Source organism: Heptranchias perlo, chromosome 6 (assembly GCF_035084215.1).
Source record: "Heptranchias perlo isolate sHepPer1 chromosome 6, sHepPer1.hap1, whole genome shotgun sequence".
Classification (NCBI taxonomy): domain Eukaryota; kingdom Metazoa; phylum Chordata; class Chondrichthyes; order Hexanchiformes; family Hexanchidae; genus Heptranchias; species Heptranchias perlo.
In genome coordinates this window covers 15,207,022-15,223,747 of record NC_090330.1, presented here as the reverse complement: position 1 = coordinate 15,223,747, position 16,726 = coordinate 15,207,022, and the positions used below count along the sequence as shown (strand labels likewise).

The 16,726-nt window shown below is 42.3% G+C and overlaps 1 protein-coding gene across 3 annotated transcripts in view; it reads right to left on the bottom strand.

Moving 5' to 3' along the window:
* ube3a (ubiquitin protein ligase E3A) overlaps nt 1-16,726 on the bottom strand; it is a 58,286-nt gene that overhangs the window by 33,784 nt on the left and 7,776 nt on the right. For 2 of the 3 annotated variants that reach the window (XM_067985795.1, XM_067985797.1), the window contains exon 2: nt 8,031-8,075. In XM_067985795.1, the coding sequence (XP_067841896.1) occupies nt 8,031-8,075 (45 nt within the window). Of the gene's footprint in view, nt 1-7,750; nt 7,770-8,030; nt 8,076-16,726 lie in introns of all 3 variants that reach the window. The other variant, XM_067985796.1, reaches the window with a different exon arrangement.

Genomic DNA, 16,726 nt, shown 5'->3' with positions numbered 1-16,726 from the left:
TGGATAGGGTGGTGAAGAAGGCATTCAGCATGCTTGGTTTCATTGGTCAGAACATTGAATGCAGGAGTTGGGATGTCTTGTTGAAGTTGTACAGGGCATTGGTGAGGCCACACTTGGAGTACTGTGTACAGTTCTGGTCACCCTATTATAGAAAGGATATTATTAAACTAGAAAGAGTGCAGAAAAGATTTACTAGGATGCTACCGGGACTTGATGGTTTGACTTACAGGGAGAGGTTAGACAGACTGGGACTTTTTTCCCTGGAGAGTAGGAGGTTAAGGGGTGATCTTATAGAAGTCTATAAAATAATGAGGGGCATAGATAAGGTCGATAGTCAAAATCTTTTCCCAAAGGTAGGGGAGTCTATAACGAGGGGGCATAGATTTAAGGTGAGAGGGGAGAGATACAAAAGGGTCCAGAGGGGCAATTTTTTCACTCAAAGGGTGGTGAGTGTCTGGAACGAGCTGCCAGAGGCAGTAGTAGAGGCGGGTACAATTTTGTCTTTTAAAAAGCATTTGGACAGTTACATGGGTAAGATGGGTATAGAGGGATATGGGCCAAGTGCAGGCAATTGGGACTAGCTTAGTGGTATAAACTGGGCGACATGGACATGTTGGGCCGAAGGGCTTGTTTCCATGTTGTAACTTCTATGATTCTATGATTCTAAATGGGGAATTTAGGGCTAAAAAAACTGAATGTTGATAATCTGAATTAAGAGTAAAGGGTATCCTCTCTCTGAGCTGCATAATTTCTTGACCAACACAGGCCGTAAAGAAACCAATGCGGACATACGCAAAGATAAAAAACTGAAATGATACCCATTGTAAAAAGTGGGGGGGGGGGGGGGGGTGCAGTAAGAGGAAGATCACACCCACACCAGTTGTTGCTTAGTCTTCCTTATTATTCAACAATGCATTCAAATAATATCAAAACATTCTGATGATGTAAATGTGCAGATCAGCTTGGAGGGTGGCAACACTAAAGTGCTTGATGCCCTGAACAGTTAGATGAAGGCAATAAAGCTCACTTAAAACAAGTTGCTATAGGTAGATGTTGTTAAACAAGAGCCTCTGCTCATGAAACCACAAAGTTGTCATAACAGTAATAGAAGTGATTCCTTGCTGGCCAAGGATTAATGAGAGACAGCATCAATACCAGTCAGCGTTGAACAAATCAGTTATCCAATCAGTTCAAGCACCTCCCTGGCATGTAATAAAACTTGAAGAGGACATGATGTCAAAGCAGACATTGATAACAAAGGCATATCGAACCTTTTAGAGCAGTGAGCCGGATTTACGTGCGACAAATTGCTTTTGGCCTGTGTCAATCTCAGTTGGTCTTTCCATCTCTCTCCAGTTCTCTTCTTTTTTCCCCCCAGCCGCTGACTCGCGCTCTCTCTCTCTCTCTCTCTCTCTCTCTTTTCCTCTGGCTCAGTCGCTCCTTTCAGCCGACTCACATGCCTCCAGCTTGCTCACTATATCTTTTCCTCCAGCTCATTTGTGTACTGTCCTACCTCCTCTGGCTTGCTTACTCTCCTTCAGTTTCTTCTTGCCTCCTTTTCTACAGTTTGGCTTCCTCCTGCGAGCTTTCCCCTCTGGCTCTTGCCCTCCCTCCACCCACTCTTTTCCTCCAGCTGTCATTCCCTTCTCCCCCTTTTCCTCCATCCGTGTCTCCCTGTGTGCACTTCTCTCACTCTCGGTCCCTGTGCATCTCCCTCTCTCCCCTCAGACAGACTCGCTCGTGCTCTATTCCCACTGGCTGGCTGTTTGTGTTCCTCCGCCTCAACCAGCTCGCTCCTCACACTTTCCTCTGCTTCGCTCCCTTTCCTCCAACTTTTACTCCTCCTCTCTGCTGCAAGCCTGTTTATTCTTCTCTCCTTGACCCCCGTCCCTGCTTGAACTCAGGCCTCCTATAATTGGGAACCTACCCTGACAGGGGAGCAACACCAAAAGTAGAAGAGACCAATGCAAAGGACTCCCCTTCAGAACATTCCTCTTGATCTCCAAGTGCAATCCAGAGCAGAGTCCTGGTTGATCATTATCTGCCAAAAAAAAATGAATGCTCTGCAGATTGCCCACTAGTTGATTGGGTACAGTTGCTGAGAATTTGTAAACAGATGTTAGGAATTACAAAAATGACTGCTGTATCAAAGCAAGTATGACCAGTTGGCTTTTCATTTGGATCTATAATGCCTCCCATGGAACAGATGTCAGATCTTGGACTACTGTAAGCCAGTCTAGGGGCAGAAATTCAAAAGAAGAATATTAGGTCTTGTGCTGAATGAAGCTGAGACTTCTTGTAATTGACAAAGTCCAGCTCCTTGAATGCATCACAGCTGTGCCAACACATTCATAAGAGAATCTCACTTTGTGAATTATCCAGATTCAGATAGATGTGGAAATGCACTGAAACCATGGACAAACCCTTTAACAATCCTCCATGCCAAGAAGGTAAACAGTAAAGCCTTGCACCGATAGCGTTGCCCGTTGAAACTGAATTCGAGAAACTTTCAATGGCTGTTCCATGTGGAAGTAGGCATCCTTTAGGTCTATGACAGCCAGTCTCTTGGGCATACTGCCTGAATGACTGGAATGTGACCATCTTTTTTTTTATTCGTTCACGGGATGTGGGCGTCGCTGGCAAGGCCGGCATTTATTGCCCATCCCTAATTGCCCTTGAGAAGGTGGTGGTGAGCCGCCTTCTTGAACTGCTGCAGTCCGTGTGGTGACGGTTCTCCCACAGTGCTGTTAGGAAGGGAGTTCCAGGATTTTGACCCAGCGACAATGAAGGAACGGCGATATATTTCCAAGTTGGGATGGTGTGTGACTTGGAGGGGAACGTGCAGGTGGTGTTGTTCCCATGCGCCTGCTGCCCTTGTCCTTCTAGGTGGTAGAGGTCGCGGGTTTGGGAGGTGCTGTCGAAGAAGCCTTGGCGAGTTGCTGCAGTGCATCCTGTGGATGGTGCACACTGCAGCCACAGTGCGCCGGTGGTGAAGGGAGTGAATGTTTAGGGTGGTGGATGGGGTGCCAATCAAGCGGGCTGCTTTATCTTGGATGGTGTCGAGCTTCTTGAGTGTTGTTGGAGCTGCACTCATCCAGGCAAGTGGAGAGTATTCCATCACACTCCTGACTTGTGCCTTGTAGATGGTGGAAAGGCTTTGGAGAGTCAGGAGGTGAGTCACTCGCCGCAGAATACCCAGCCTCTGACCTGCTCTTGTAGCCACAGTATTTATATGGCTGGTCCAGTTAAGTTTCTGGTCAATGGTGACCCCCAGGATGTTGATGGTGGGGGATTTGGCGATGGTAATGCCGTTGAATGTCAAGGGGAGGTGGTTAGACTCTCTCTTGTTGGAGATGGTCATTGCCTGGCACTTATCTGGCGCGAATGTTACTTGCCACTTATCAGCCCAAGCCTGGATGTTGTCCAGGTCTTGCTGCATGCGGGCTCGGACTGCTTCATTATCTGAGGGGTTGCGAATGGAACTGAACACTGTGCAGTCATCAGCGAACATCCCCATTTCTGACCTTATGATGGAGGGAAGGTCATTGATGAAGCAGCTGAAGATGGTGTGGCCTAGGACACTGCCCTGAGGAACTCCTGCAGCAATGCCCTGGGGCTGAGATGCTTGGCCTCCAACAACCACTACCATCTTCCTTTGCGCTAGGTATGACTCCAGCCACTGGAGAGTTTTCCCCCTGATTCCCATTGACTTCAATTTTACTAGGGCTCCTTGGTGCCACACTCGGTCAAATGCTGCCTTCATGTCAAGGGCAGTCACTCTCACCTCACCTCTGGAATTCAGCTCTTTTGTCCATGTTTGGACCAAGGCTGTAATGAGGTCTGGAGCCGAGTGGTCCTGGCGGAACCCAAACTGAGCATCGGTGAGCAGGTTATTGGTGAGTAAGTGCCGCTTGATAGCACTGTCGACGACACCTTCCATCACTTTGCTGATGATTGAGAGTAGACTGATGGGGCGGTAATTGGCCGGATTGGATTTGTCCTGCTTTTTGTGGACAGGACATACCTGGGCAATTTTCCACATTGTCGGGTAGATGCCTGTGTTGTAGCTGTACTGGAACAGCTTGGCTAGAGGCGCAGCTAGTTCTGGAGCACAAGTCTTCAGCACTACAGCTGGGATGTTGTCGGGGCCCATAGCCTTTGCTGTATCCAGTGCACTCAGCCGTTTCTTGATATCACGTGGAGTGAACCGAATTGGCCGAAGACTGGCTTCCGTGATGGTGGGGATATCGGGAGGAGGCTGAGATGGATCATCCACTCGGCACTTCTGGCTGAAGATGGTTGCAAACGCTTCAGCCTTGTCTTTTGCACTCACGTGCTGGACTCTGCCATCATTGAGAATGGGGATGTTTGCAGAGCCTCCTCCTCCCGTTAGTTGTTTAATTGTCCACCACCATTCACGACTGGATGTGGCAGGACTGCAGAGCTTTGATCTGATCCGTTGGTTGTGGAATCGCTTAGCTCTGTCTATAGCATGTTGCTTCCGCTGTTTAGCATGCATATAGTCCTGAGTTGTAGCTTCACCAGGTTGGCACCTCATTTTTAGGTACGCCTGGTGCTGCTCCTGGCATGCTCTTCTACACTCCTCATTGAACCAGGGTCGATCCCCTGGCTTGTTGGTAATGGAAGAGTGAGGAATATGCCGGGCCATGAGGTTACAGATTGTGCTGGAATACAATTCTGCTGCTGCTGATGGCCCACAGCGCCTCATGGATGCCCAGTTTTGAGCTGCTAGATCTGTTCTGAATCTATCCCATTTAGCACGGTGGTAGTGCCACACAACACGTTGGATGGTGTCCTCAGTGCGAAGACGGGATTTCATCTCCACGAGGACTGTGCGGTGGTCACTCCTACCAATACTGTCATGGACAGATGCATTTGCGACAGGTAGATTGGTGAGGATGAGGTCAAGTAAGTTTTTCCCTCGTGTTGGTTCGCTCACCACCTGCCGCAGGCCCAGTCTAGCAGCTATGTCCTTCAGGACTCGGCCAGCTCGGTCAGTAGTGGTGCTACCAAGCCACTCTTGGTGATGGACATTGAAGTCCCCCACCCAGAGTACATTTTGTGCCCTTGCTACCCTCAGTGCTTCCTCCAAGTGGTGTTCAACATGGAGGAGGACTGATTCATCAGCTGAGGGAGGACGGTAAGTGGTAATCAGCAGGAGGTTTCCTTGCCCATGTTTGACCTGATGCCATGAGATTTCATGGGGTCCAGAGTCAATGTTGAGGACTCCCAGGGCCACTCCCTCCTGACTGTATATCACTGTACCGCCACCTCTGGTGGGTCTGTCCTGCCGGTGGGACAGGACATACCCAGGGATGGTGATGGAAGAGTCTGGGACGTTGGCTGAAAGGTATGATTCTGTGAGTATGGCTATGTCAGGCTGTTGCTTGACTAGTCTGTGGGACAGCTCTCCCAATTTTGGCACAAGTCCCCAGACGTTAGTAAGGAGGACCTTGCAGGGTCGACTGGGCTTGGTGTTTTGCCGTTGTTGTGTCCAGTGCCTAGTGGTCCGATGCCGGGTGGTCCGTCCGGTTTTATTCTTATGACTTTTCGTAGCGAGATTTTACAACTGAGTGGCTTGCTCGGCCATTTCAGAGGGCAATTAAGAATCAACCACATTGCTGTGGGTCTGGAGTCACATATAGGCCAGACCGGGTAAGGGCGGCAGGCTTCCTTCCCTGAAGGACATTAGTGAACCAGATGGGTTTTTACGACAATCCGGTAGTTTCGTGGCCATCATTACTGATACTAGTATTTTAATTCCAGATTTTTTAAATTTAATTAATTGAATTTAATTAATTAATTGAATTTAAATCACCAGCTGCCGTGGCGGGATTTGAACTCATGACTCTGGATTTTAGTCCAGGCCTCTGGATTACTAGCCCAGTAACATAACCACTATGCTACCATACCCATGAACTGTTTTTGCTTCAGGAACAGTATCAGAATCCTGAGTTCTAGTATTAGATGGAGTTTTCTTATCTTTTTGGGAGCAACAAACTATTTGGACATTAGTGTTTCTCACCTGCTTGGAGGAAAACTTTAAAAAAGAATTGTTTGCCAGCATCAATTTCATTATGTCAGCACGTAAGCAATTCGATCAGATTACTAGCAAAACATCAGTGGGTACGTGATGCTCATGAAATAGAGAACAGCCATTCCCTCTTGACAGTTTCATCTATTGTGAGTCTTTCCAATTCCAATATAAATTGCTACAGGCAACTGCTCACTGACACTGGAGGTGGGGAGTATACAGTGACTTATTGCGGTGAAGCCTGAGGGGCCTATGAATCATGAAAGAAACGGCAATGAAAACTTATGGTATAGATCCTGTCCTGGAGTGGTTTGCTGTTTGAAGGGATATAGCCCAGAATTCATGGGTGGTGCAATGAAAAGGCTGCTGGTATAAGCAGGTTTGTCATGCCCCGTTGGCTGAACATTCAAGAGAGAAGTCCTGCTGTACACTACCGTTTCTAAAGTTCTTCGCTAGTTGGGCTGGTGCTTGTTAAAAGCTCCTATCAACTTCTCCACCTGTCCACCAAAAATCTTTCTTAACAAATGCAGCAGCTGGCATTGAAACTCCTATGGGAATGAAATATAGCCATGCCATTCTGTGAAGCAAAATACTAAAAGTTATGGTTCTCACCTAGTCCAGGATATTAACTGCTGTCTGGTCCTGTAACATGACAGCCTGAATTCGACAAGGGGCAGTGAGTGACAGTAAAGGGAACGTGGTTTATTTTAGCAACAATGTAATTGCATGGCCCTCTGATGAGCAAACCCTGCTCAGTGAATTGCATCTAATCTGAACTTGGGTGAGGGGAAGTTCATGAAACTTGAACTTTTCAGCCTTAAGAGATGACAATGAGGTGACCTTAGGGGTATAACAGTAAAAAGTACATAAAGCAAATCTGGAACACTACTTCAGGCTGAAGTGCAAAAATAGGACAAGGGGGCACAGATCCAAAGTAGAAAAATACAAGTTTAGGACTGATGAGAAAGTTCTTCACACAACTTGCATTTATATAATGCCTTCAACGTTGTACATGTACCAAAGTGCGTCACAGAGGATATGAACAGGGAACAGCCCTAATGCAAGCTTTCAGATCAAAAAGAATGCCCTGGCACTTTCTGTACGATGTCAACAATTTCCAGTTTATATATGCAACCAAATGAGGAAGAATATAAATTCTAGAATCAATGTCATTTAATGTGGCTCTATCACGTTCATTTATACTACTAGCCTTCCTAAACGTGCCCTTCGTGTGCACGTCCACTCACAATTACCAAGATGAACACATGCTCCTCATCACTCTCAAATACTTACTAGTTAATTGTAACAAAATTGGAAGTAACCAGCTTTCTGCAAAAAAATACATGCAACGCTCCCACTAAAAGATCCTGGTCCCTGGAATACTCATACAAGTAGTCAATATTGATGATCAACACAAAGTGTACAAAATTAATTACAATTCAGAAAACCCATATTAATCTTATCTTCAATAATAAGATTGTGTGTTTAATCTTATCCTCGTTGTTCTGTTATTGTGGTGCCAATTATGCATCTAAACCAGAAGGCTGTGCCGACTCCAACATGAACCCAACAGACAACCCAGATGCAGCATTAAGCAAAAATTGCACAGTGTGATTAGGTAGCATGTGGACATTAATCACAAAACCAGGGGGATACCACAGTGCTCTGGTTAATCAAAGAAAGTCCTGCTAGTACCTTGCTGCCCTGTTGGCCCCTAAACAAGATAAATTCTGTGTTAGTGGGCTATTCCGGTTGTCTATTTTTCAAATGTAACAAACTATGTAAACTATCTGAAATTTTTTTTAAAAACTTGCACAAAGGAGGTAAAATAAGAAAATGACTAATCTCAGGTCTATAGTGGAAAGAGCAAACCAAGCTGTCAATTTTGTCCCTAGCTGACAGCACGAAAATATCTTTTAAACTTGAAGATAATGGCTGAAGCTTAAAATAAAAACAGTACATAAAGGTTACTTACATTCGGCTTGCTGTGTGGTTTTCTACTAAAGGTTCTCCCTGTTCGCTGCAATTAAGAGAAACAATATGTTATTACTAGACTACTACATGCGCTGCAGTTATTTAAAAAGACCATCATCCACAGGTGAGTTGCTCTGATACAGCAGAATAGATCAACAATTTTCTGAATACCTACGTGATCATTTATATCAATAGTCAGATTTGAGAACATCTAACACCCACTATCATTGGAAAGGCAGATCAAATTATCGACATCCAAACATGCTGCTGAAACAAATTACTTCTCAGATTCAACTTGGATCAATTTTGGGTACATTATTTCAAGAAAGCACAAACTTGGAAAATAGTCCATCAGTGAGCTTCAACTTCTCTCCTACTCACGTGATACAGTATTGAAAATTCAAAAACATTTTCTATTCCCTTTTTAGAAATTCACAAGGGAAGCAGACGAGTAGGAAAATGAACAATTCAGCAATAAAGTGGTACTATGTTTCAAATTTAGATTCTGCGACAGGGACCTGCTAATATAGCACTACAACTGGATTGCAATGGGAAGTGAAACCATGATCATTCTAAATACATCAAGTGATAGCACTGCACTATTTTTTGATCACCCTATTAGAGAACTGTACTGTTTCAGGTACTGAATGGTCCACCCTACTAATTCTAAAGTTCAAAAATGCAGAAGAACTTCTGAAAAATACTATATGAAAAATCCAAATTACACCAATTTAACTGGCAACCATAAAGATTTTCATTTTTTAAACTGGTAAAATGGATCTTTGGAAGGATATATTTTCAAGATATTTATGTATGTTTTATTGGTAATCGCATAGGAAGTGTCCTTGTATAAAAGGTGATGGATCTGGATTATCTTCTGGCAGTAACCAAGAATGGTAACTGGACCAAGAAATTTTGATTAATCACTGGCCGAGATAAAATCAGTATTATCCCTAACACAGTAGGGAAAGCGCTTCCTTGTCACTGGAGGATTTAGTCTCTGGGTAGGTTAGAGAAACTTTAAATTCAATGGCAGACAATTATTGGCAAAAGAATTCAGACCAATCCAGATGTACAACAGTGAACTTGTGCTAAATGAAAAATGGTGATGGTCACTTCCACATAGTTAATCTAAAAATGTGTAATATGAATCCAAAATAGTGCTTAGAAGATGCAATTTACACAAAGGTAAAGTGGACATCAGACTATAAGGTGCAAATGTAGATTAGAATTTGCATCACTCAGTGTTTTAATCACTCATTCATCCTCTATTTTACACCTGTAAAAAATGCCACCAAACTTCAAAGCATTATACAAAAGGATTTTAGTGAATGACAGCACATCGATATACCAACATGCTGTACCAAAGCAGTATGCTGCGCTCCAATTCCTTCCATGCCACAAATTCTTGATAAGGTCATCAGAAGACAGTAGAAAGGCATTTTTCCAACAAGAAAGGACCCACAAAAATCAGGGAGCACTTTTATGCAGCTCATAGCAACCAGTTTAGGCTGAGGCCTTTGAGTAGACTGCCTGGGTATGGTGCAAGGCATTCTATTTGTAGGAGGGATAAATTCAAGGGGATTTCTTTCTTATAAAATTGGAATGGGGAGAACGGCTTCTTGCCAAATACCCAAGTATGTACAATGAAACTGTACAAAGGGATACTCAGACAGTCCCAAATAAATTTATTGTACATACAATGACCATTTTGAAAATAGGGACACCTGCAAATAAAGGACACCTGATGGAAGTCCCTTCATTGTCCCTAATTTATAGGTTTCACTCTATGGAGAGTTGACTTACCTTCACAGAGGTTTAAAACCTCAGCCAAGAATTCCTTCACTATCTTTTGTTGAAGTCATCTTTGCTTCACTTCATAAACCTCCCAAGTTGCCCTCAAAGCAGAGGTTAAACATCTTAAGTGGTGAAAAAAAATCAAATCCATTCCCTCTACACTTCCTGTACAATTTGCCAATCACAACTGCTAATCTACGCAAATCTTCTGTAGGTGGCATCCCAGCACAGTTAATCCTCCAGAATAAAAGTTTTTCCTGACTCTTGATATTAACAACTATACTACCCACACAATTCAACTCTGACCACCTCCACTTCACAAATGTCTCATTAATGGTCCTAGTAGTACAAGTGATCAGCAAAAAGGTAATGAGGCTAAATCCTAGAGTTACCTGCACCATAATACAATGTTGAATCCTGGATGTCCTGTGCCAAGCAGTACATTGTATATTGAATGGATGCAATTTCCAACTATTTGCACATCAAAGGAAGTTTGTAACTTTACATACAGTGCTTTTAACGACAAAGGTAAAATGGTACATTGCAGCACATTAATGAACTGGGTACTTAAAGTGCTATTTATGGAACATTTGCAAAACACAAACACATATTTGTTTCCTCTACCCTGGCTCTGACCTTGCTGTAATTCATTCTATCCTAGCTCTTCAATCTGTCCCAGGCCCAATCTCTCTCACAGCTGTCTTGTTCTGTCCTAACTTTCTAGGCTGTCATGGTTGTACATCATGTTGTCCCAGATCTCTGCCTTTGCTGAGTTTTACCTCAGCCTCTAATTGCCCTCTCCCTTCAGGGGTAACAAAGAGATTGCTACTGCTGACTGAAAGTGCACACAGTGGTTGTACCACAAGTTTGTTAGATTGAGAGAGGGAAACAAAAGCTGAAATGCAAGATGGAAACATTGTATAGAAAAAAAATGAAGGAATATTTCTAAGGATGTTAAGAGAAGATGGTAAAAACTGAAGAGAAAAGAATTATTTTCACTTTACTGTTTCAATTAAGTACTGAAACTGGAAAGCAGAAAGTGTGAATGAGTAGTTAATCTGCAGTTCACAATACAACTTGCATTCATAAAGTGCCTTTAACATAGAAAAATGCCCCTGGGTACTTCATAGGCATAAGGAAAATAGAATCCAAAGTGACTAAATGCCTGGTCAGAAGTGGGATTGAAGGAGGGTCTTAGCGAGAGAGCAGGAGAGGAATTCAGGGAGTGAATTCCAGAGTAGGACCAAGGCAGGTGAAGGCACGGCCACCAATGGTAGGGTGAAGGGAGGGTATATACACAAGAAGCCAGCCAGAAGATGATACAGTTTGGGGGTGGGACGTAAGGCTCAAGTAGATTACAGAAGCGGGAGGCCGTGGTAGGAGGGGAAATAGTGCCTGAGGAGAGGGAACCATTTACCATTTCGGCTAAAACGGAACCCAAAAAGGAAGTTTCTTTAGTGTGCTTTGTTACCATTTGGTATTTTCATTACTTTAACTTACACCATCAAATCTTGTGAACTGTTCCAAATTAAAGTCCTTAATTTAAAAAAAAAGCTAAAAGATATTTTCTCTGATTCCTTGTCTTTACATACTCAAGTTTTATCCTTGCAAAAAAGATCTAAGATTAAAACTGGCTTTAACCAAACATTTTGCTCTCCATGCACCTCTGAACACTACACTGTATATTTATACACTAAGCTAGACCAAAAAAAACCTGATGTACTGCACTATTCTTTGGGATAGAAAATTAATGATATTACATAACAGTCTATTATTTAACGATTGTCCATCGCTATTCTTCACCCAGAGGCTGAAAACGTATTTTGAATGCATTACTTCAAAGGAAAGTTACTGCAGCAACACCCAGTCACTAGAATAAAGATTAAGAAAAGCAACTTGCTTAGTGCTGACGTAACTATTCTAGAATGTTATCTTGGTTAGTTGCAGAATTAGCAATGATTTCACAATATTGTAATAGAAAGAAATTTTAAAAATGCATTTATATAGCACCGTTCACCACCTCAGGACATCCCAAAGCACTTCACAGCTAATTAAGTACTTTTGGAAGTGCAGTCATTATTGTATTGTAGGGAAACGCAGCAGCCAAAGTGTGCACAGCAAGGTCCCACAAACAGCAATGACCAGTTAAACTGTTTTTAAGTGGTGTTAGTTGAAGGACAAATGTTGCCCAGGACACCTGGAGAACTCCCCTGCTTTTCTTCAAATAGTGCCATGAGATCTTTTACGTCTACCCGAAAGGGTAGACAGCACCTCAGTTTAATGTCTCACCTGAAAGACAGCACCTCCGACATTGCATCACTCCCTCGGCTGACACTTCAGTGCAGTACTGAGATTATGTGCTCAAGTCTCTGGAGTGAGGCTTGAGGCCACAACTTTCTAACTCAAGAGGAATGCATGCCACCATTGAGCCATAACTGACAACTAAAATTCAGAACAACTTGCATTTATATAGCGCCTTTTAATGTAGTAAAATGTCCCAATGCACTTCACAGGAGCAATCAAATAAAATTTGTCACCGAGCCACATAAGGAGGTATCAGGACAGGTGACCAAAAGCTTGGTTAGAGGTAGGTCTTAAGCTCACTATTGATCTTTTCTCATTAGTTTGTGTCACACACAGGTAAGCTAAGGCCAAAACGTAAAGGTCGCCTTCCCGTGCATGCCTACTGAATTGCATTAGAACTGTGTAATATTCCAACTGCTTATTATTCACAGCACGCTGAATATCTGTACAATTCCAATTTTCCAAGACTGTATTTTAATGTGATGATATCTCTCACTTAAAAAATTCAGTAACCTGTGTGAGATTCTGCACCAGGTTCAGTAACCAGACACACAGGATTCTGATGATCCAGTCAACTTCAGTATTAAGGACAACTATAAAAAACTGAATTCTATACAAAACTTATCCATGGTAATTCTAAATCTCAATTTACTCTTACTTAGCATACAATGTCACATTTTGCATACAAAATCAAATGAAAGGTGAAAGATGCAACTGACTGTTGAAATTAAGGGCACATTTACAAGTTTTAAAAATTTATTGTTGTGTTTCAGGTACTCTGTCAAAATTTCCTCTACTCTACACCAAATGCGCTTCTGCCTCAACCGCAGAAGTGCACACCCTACTGCAGCAGTGTGGCATTTTTGGCACCCGTTTGCACTATGGTCCACATCTACTTAGAATTGAATTGAGGCTACCTAAGCATTTCATACAGGACCTTTATAGAGAAGACTTTCATCCCTTCCGGGTTGGATCTGAACCCAGGTTCCAGAGGTGAAAGGCTAGTGTCTAACTCACTGCGCCAGCCCGCCCATAATGTTACAAGTTTACCATTGAGTGTGAAGTGGAACCACTTTGCATTGACACTACTACAGCTGTACTATAAATGCACCCCAAGTGTAATAAGTGCCAACACACCTTCCACTGCATAAAGGAAATACTAGAGCACCTTGGTAAACTAACAATTCCACAATTCATTTTCCTTAAGCGTATACTTCAATTCAGTGAATTAAAACCTGTTTGTGCGTCGTACTAAAATATAGTTTTCAAATATAGGCATCAAAATTCTAATGCTTCATGCCATCCATTGTACATTAATGCACTGAAGATATGCTCTATGCCCAATAATGTACTACTTTTGTGCTAAGAATTATCCAATTTGTATTAAGCAATGCAAACACAGCAAAATGGGCATTTAATGGTTAAAAAATGGAATCATAATTAAGGTGAACAGACTCCTGAAATTAAAAATGTACAACTATACTTCCTAGTGACAAGCTTGAAATACAATACTAACCATTTACCAGTCTCAAGCTACAAGAACACTCATCCTTTGCAAAACTAGGAGGAATTTAAAAAGGATGGAAAGTTATGGTTTGAGTGCAGTATTTCTAGAAAGGAAGAGTCAGTTTTTCATCTGGCATGTCTGACTGGAATATCTTGTACTTCATTTACACTGAATCTTGCTCTTGTTGTACCAAAGCCTTCCATCTAACCTCCATGGTGGATTTAGCATCAGATAGCTACACCAGGTCATCAACAGCAGTTTCTACAGAGTCATATTTACAACTATGCTGTTCAATGGACTTTTCCCAGTCAGGAAAATGTCCATACAGGCCAACAATATCAAAATTGCACTGATGACATATGGGCGAGAGCTTAGAATTCTCATGGCCGGAATCAAATGGCAGCCCTAACAGCAGTCTATCTACTATCTGCACATCATTGCCTCCAAAAAGTTAGGAAATGAATGTAATTCTGCAATGCACATTTTGTCTCCTGCAGCATCAGGAGCAGGAGAGCTGGCAAGAGCATAGGAAATGTGAAAAATCAGGAAAGAGAAACATGAGAAAGAGGTGGCTTTTACAGTAAACCTCAGTTAGTAGGAAAGTCTTGGGCTCTCAATGATACTTCTGCATCAAAAAAAAAGAAAACTTATATAGGGCTTTCACATGCTCAGGATGTCCCAAACTGCTTTATAGCCAATAAATTACTTTTGAAGTGCAGTCACTGTTGCTCAGTAGCCAAATGCACAAGCAATTTGTGCACAGCGAGTCTCACAAACAGCAATGAGAAATGACCAGTGAATCAGTTTCTCTTGTAGGTTAAAGAGTAAATGTTGGACAGGGCACTAAGAGGAAACTCTTGCTTTTCTTTGAACAGTACCATGGGATCTTTTACAGCCACCTGAGCAGGCAGAGCCTTGATTTAATAGCTCATCCCAACAATATCATATCCAACAGGGCGGCATTCCCTCAGTACTGCACTGAAGTATCAGCTCAGATTATGTCCTGGAGTGGAGTTTGATCCCACAACTTTCTTACTCAGGAGGCAAGTATGCTACCAATGAGTTAAGCTGTGTTAGATAAGAGGTTTACTGTAAAAGCTGACTGTATATAGCATTTTTCCTATTCCTGATTCTTGCATCTCTTCTGCTTCTTTAAGCTCTCAGTTCTGCCGCTGCCTCTTCCTCTTCCAAAAATGCCAACTTTCCTGCTTTATTACACCTGGTGATGATCCCACTGCTTTTGTTCCCATAAATCTGAGCTCTTTCATGATGCTGATGGAGGCGACTGACGGTGGAGTGGCTGGCTACAGTTTAGCTGCTTAAGGTAAGAACATAAGAAATATGAGAAGAATGCTATATGGCCCCTCGAGCCTGCTCCGCCATTCAGTAAGATCATGGCTGATCTTCGACCTCAACTCCACTTTCCCTCCTGATCTCATATCCTTTGACTCCCTTGGAGTCCAAAATTGGTTGCTCCAGGCTTCCTGATATGCTGCTAGAGTCTTTACTTCAGCTGCTGCTCTCCTTCTGTTGTTCTTCATTAGGTACTCTAAATTTATAGTTCAAGTACTGTTGTCCAAACTTGCAATTTTTTTTGTAAAACAATACTGCTGTCACACTTTTAAGATATAAATACTTGATCATTTGGTAATATGCTGCATAACCTACATTCTCTTGCTGCAAAATTTGATTAATTTTTGTGGCAAGCTCAGTTTTGAGGTGCCACAGTATTCTAGGGACCCTGTTTATATTACAACACTGCATGAGGGGCAATGCTGAAAAGGGGTATTTAGAGGGATTTTCTCCAATAACAGTCAAACTCAAGAAATCCATTAACAGATACAGATTAAATTCCTTTTAGCTAACTGTGAACACACAGAATCATACATGGAACTGTTTAGGAATAGATGGGAGCCTAACAGGTTCAGTAAACTGATGTGACAATTACAAGATGCACAACATATCCAAGCTAAATGGCTGTTTACTGATGTTAACTCGCTCCATTTATATTGCAGATCTGTCTTTACTTGAAGCAATATATGTTGGGGCTTCCTGTGCTGAGGGTCTCAGCCTATTAACTGTGGATCAGATATCAAACAATATGAGTAGTTGCTCAAAAGTAGCAATGGCAACTGAAAAAACAGAAAATGCTATAGACTCAGGAGGTGAAGCATGCATCTGTGGAGAAAATACACCAGTTAATGTTTGCAACTTTCATTTTATAAACCTACGATATTATTTACACTTTGCACTAGAAAAAGGTAGTTTGATAGCTAAAGCGCATTTAAATTCAACACGCACAAGTATACTGTGCAAGACATGACACCAAAATGCCCAGGAGCTTCGCAGTTTCAGTTTTATACACAGTTACCTTTTAAAAATAAAATGATTTCTATCGCCCCTTCAGATTGCCTCAATATCCCTGATAAGGGATTGAGGAGATGAGAGGCTGGGCAAGCCCCTGGCTCTCTAACTGGCATCTGGTTAGTAGTGACTTGCCTAATGGCTATTCCCACTTTGCGCATCTACACTTTGCATCCACTAACACTCTCACACGCCAAACATCCAACCTAGTCAAGATAAAGAATCACAAAATAAAGCAAATTATGTACCACTGGTAATGTCCATTTTCTGTAGTCTGGTTGCAAGATTTTGGAGCTACAGAGCTATAAATTCAAAAGACACTGGTGTCAAAACATAAGCAGAGCTCAGCTGGTACATTGATGTTAGCAGAACCCTAATTGTTGAAGTTACTAACAGATTTCCTGTGATAATGCTCCCGAGTAGACTCTGGAGCACAGCATAATATTTAGCTGCTAACCTTGCTGTGTGATTAAAGCCGCTACTCTAAATAGCTAAATCCAATTTATTGTAAGTATTTGTAACTTTGAGGTCAGTTGTAACTGCCTGTAAATTTCATAATCGAGATGGAGTGTGATAGTTCAGTTTAAAAACAAAATATATTGTGCATTGCATGGTATAATGTTCATGTCCTTATAAAACAGCGTACTGTGTGACTGAGCAATGCCATGAGATCCACTGATCTGTAACTAATCTAGTAATTCCAACACATAACTCAAAGAACTGTG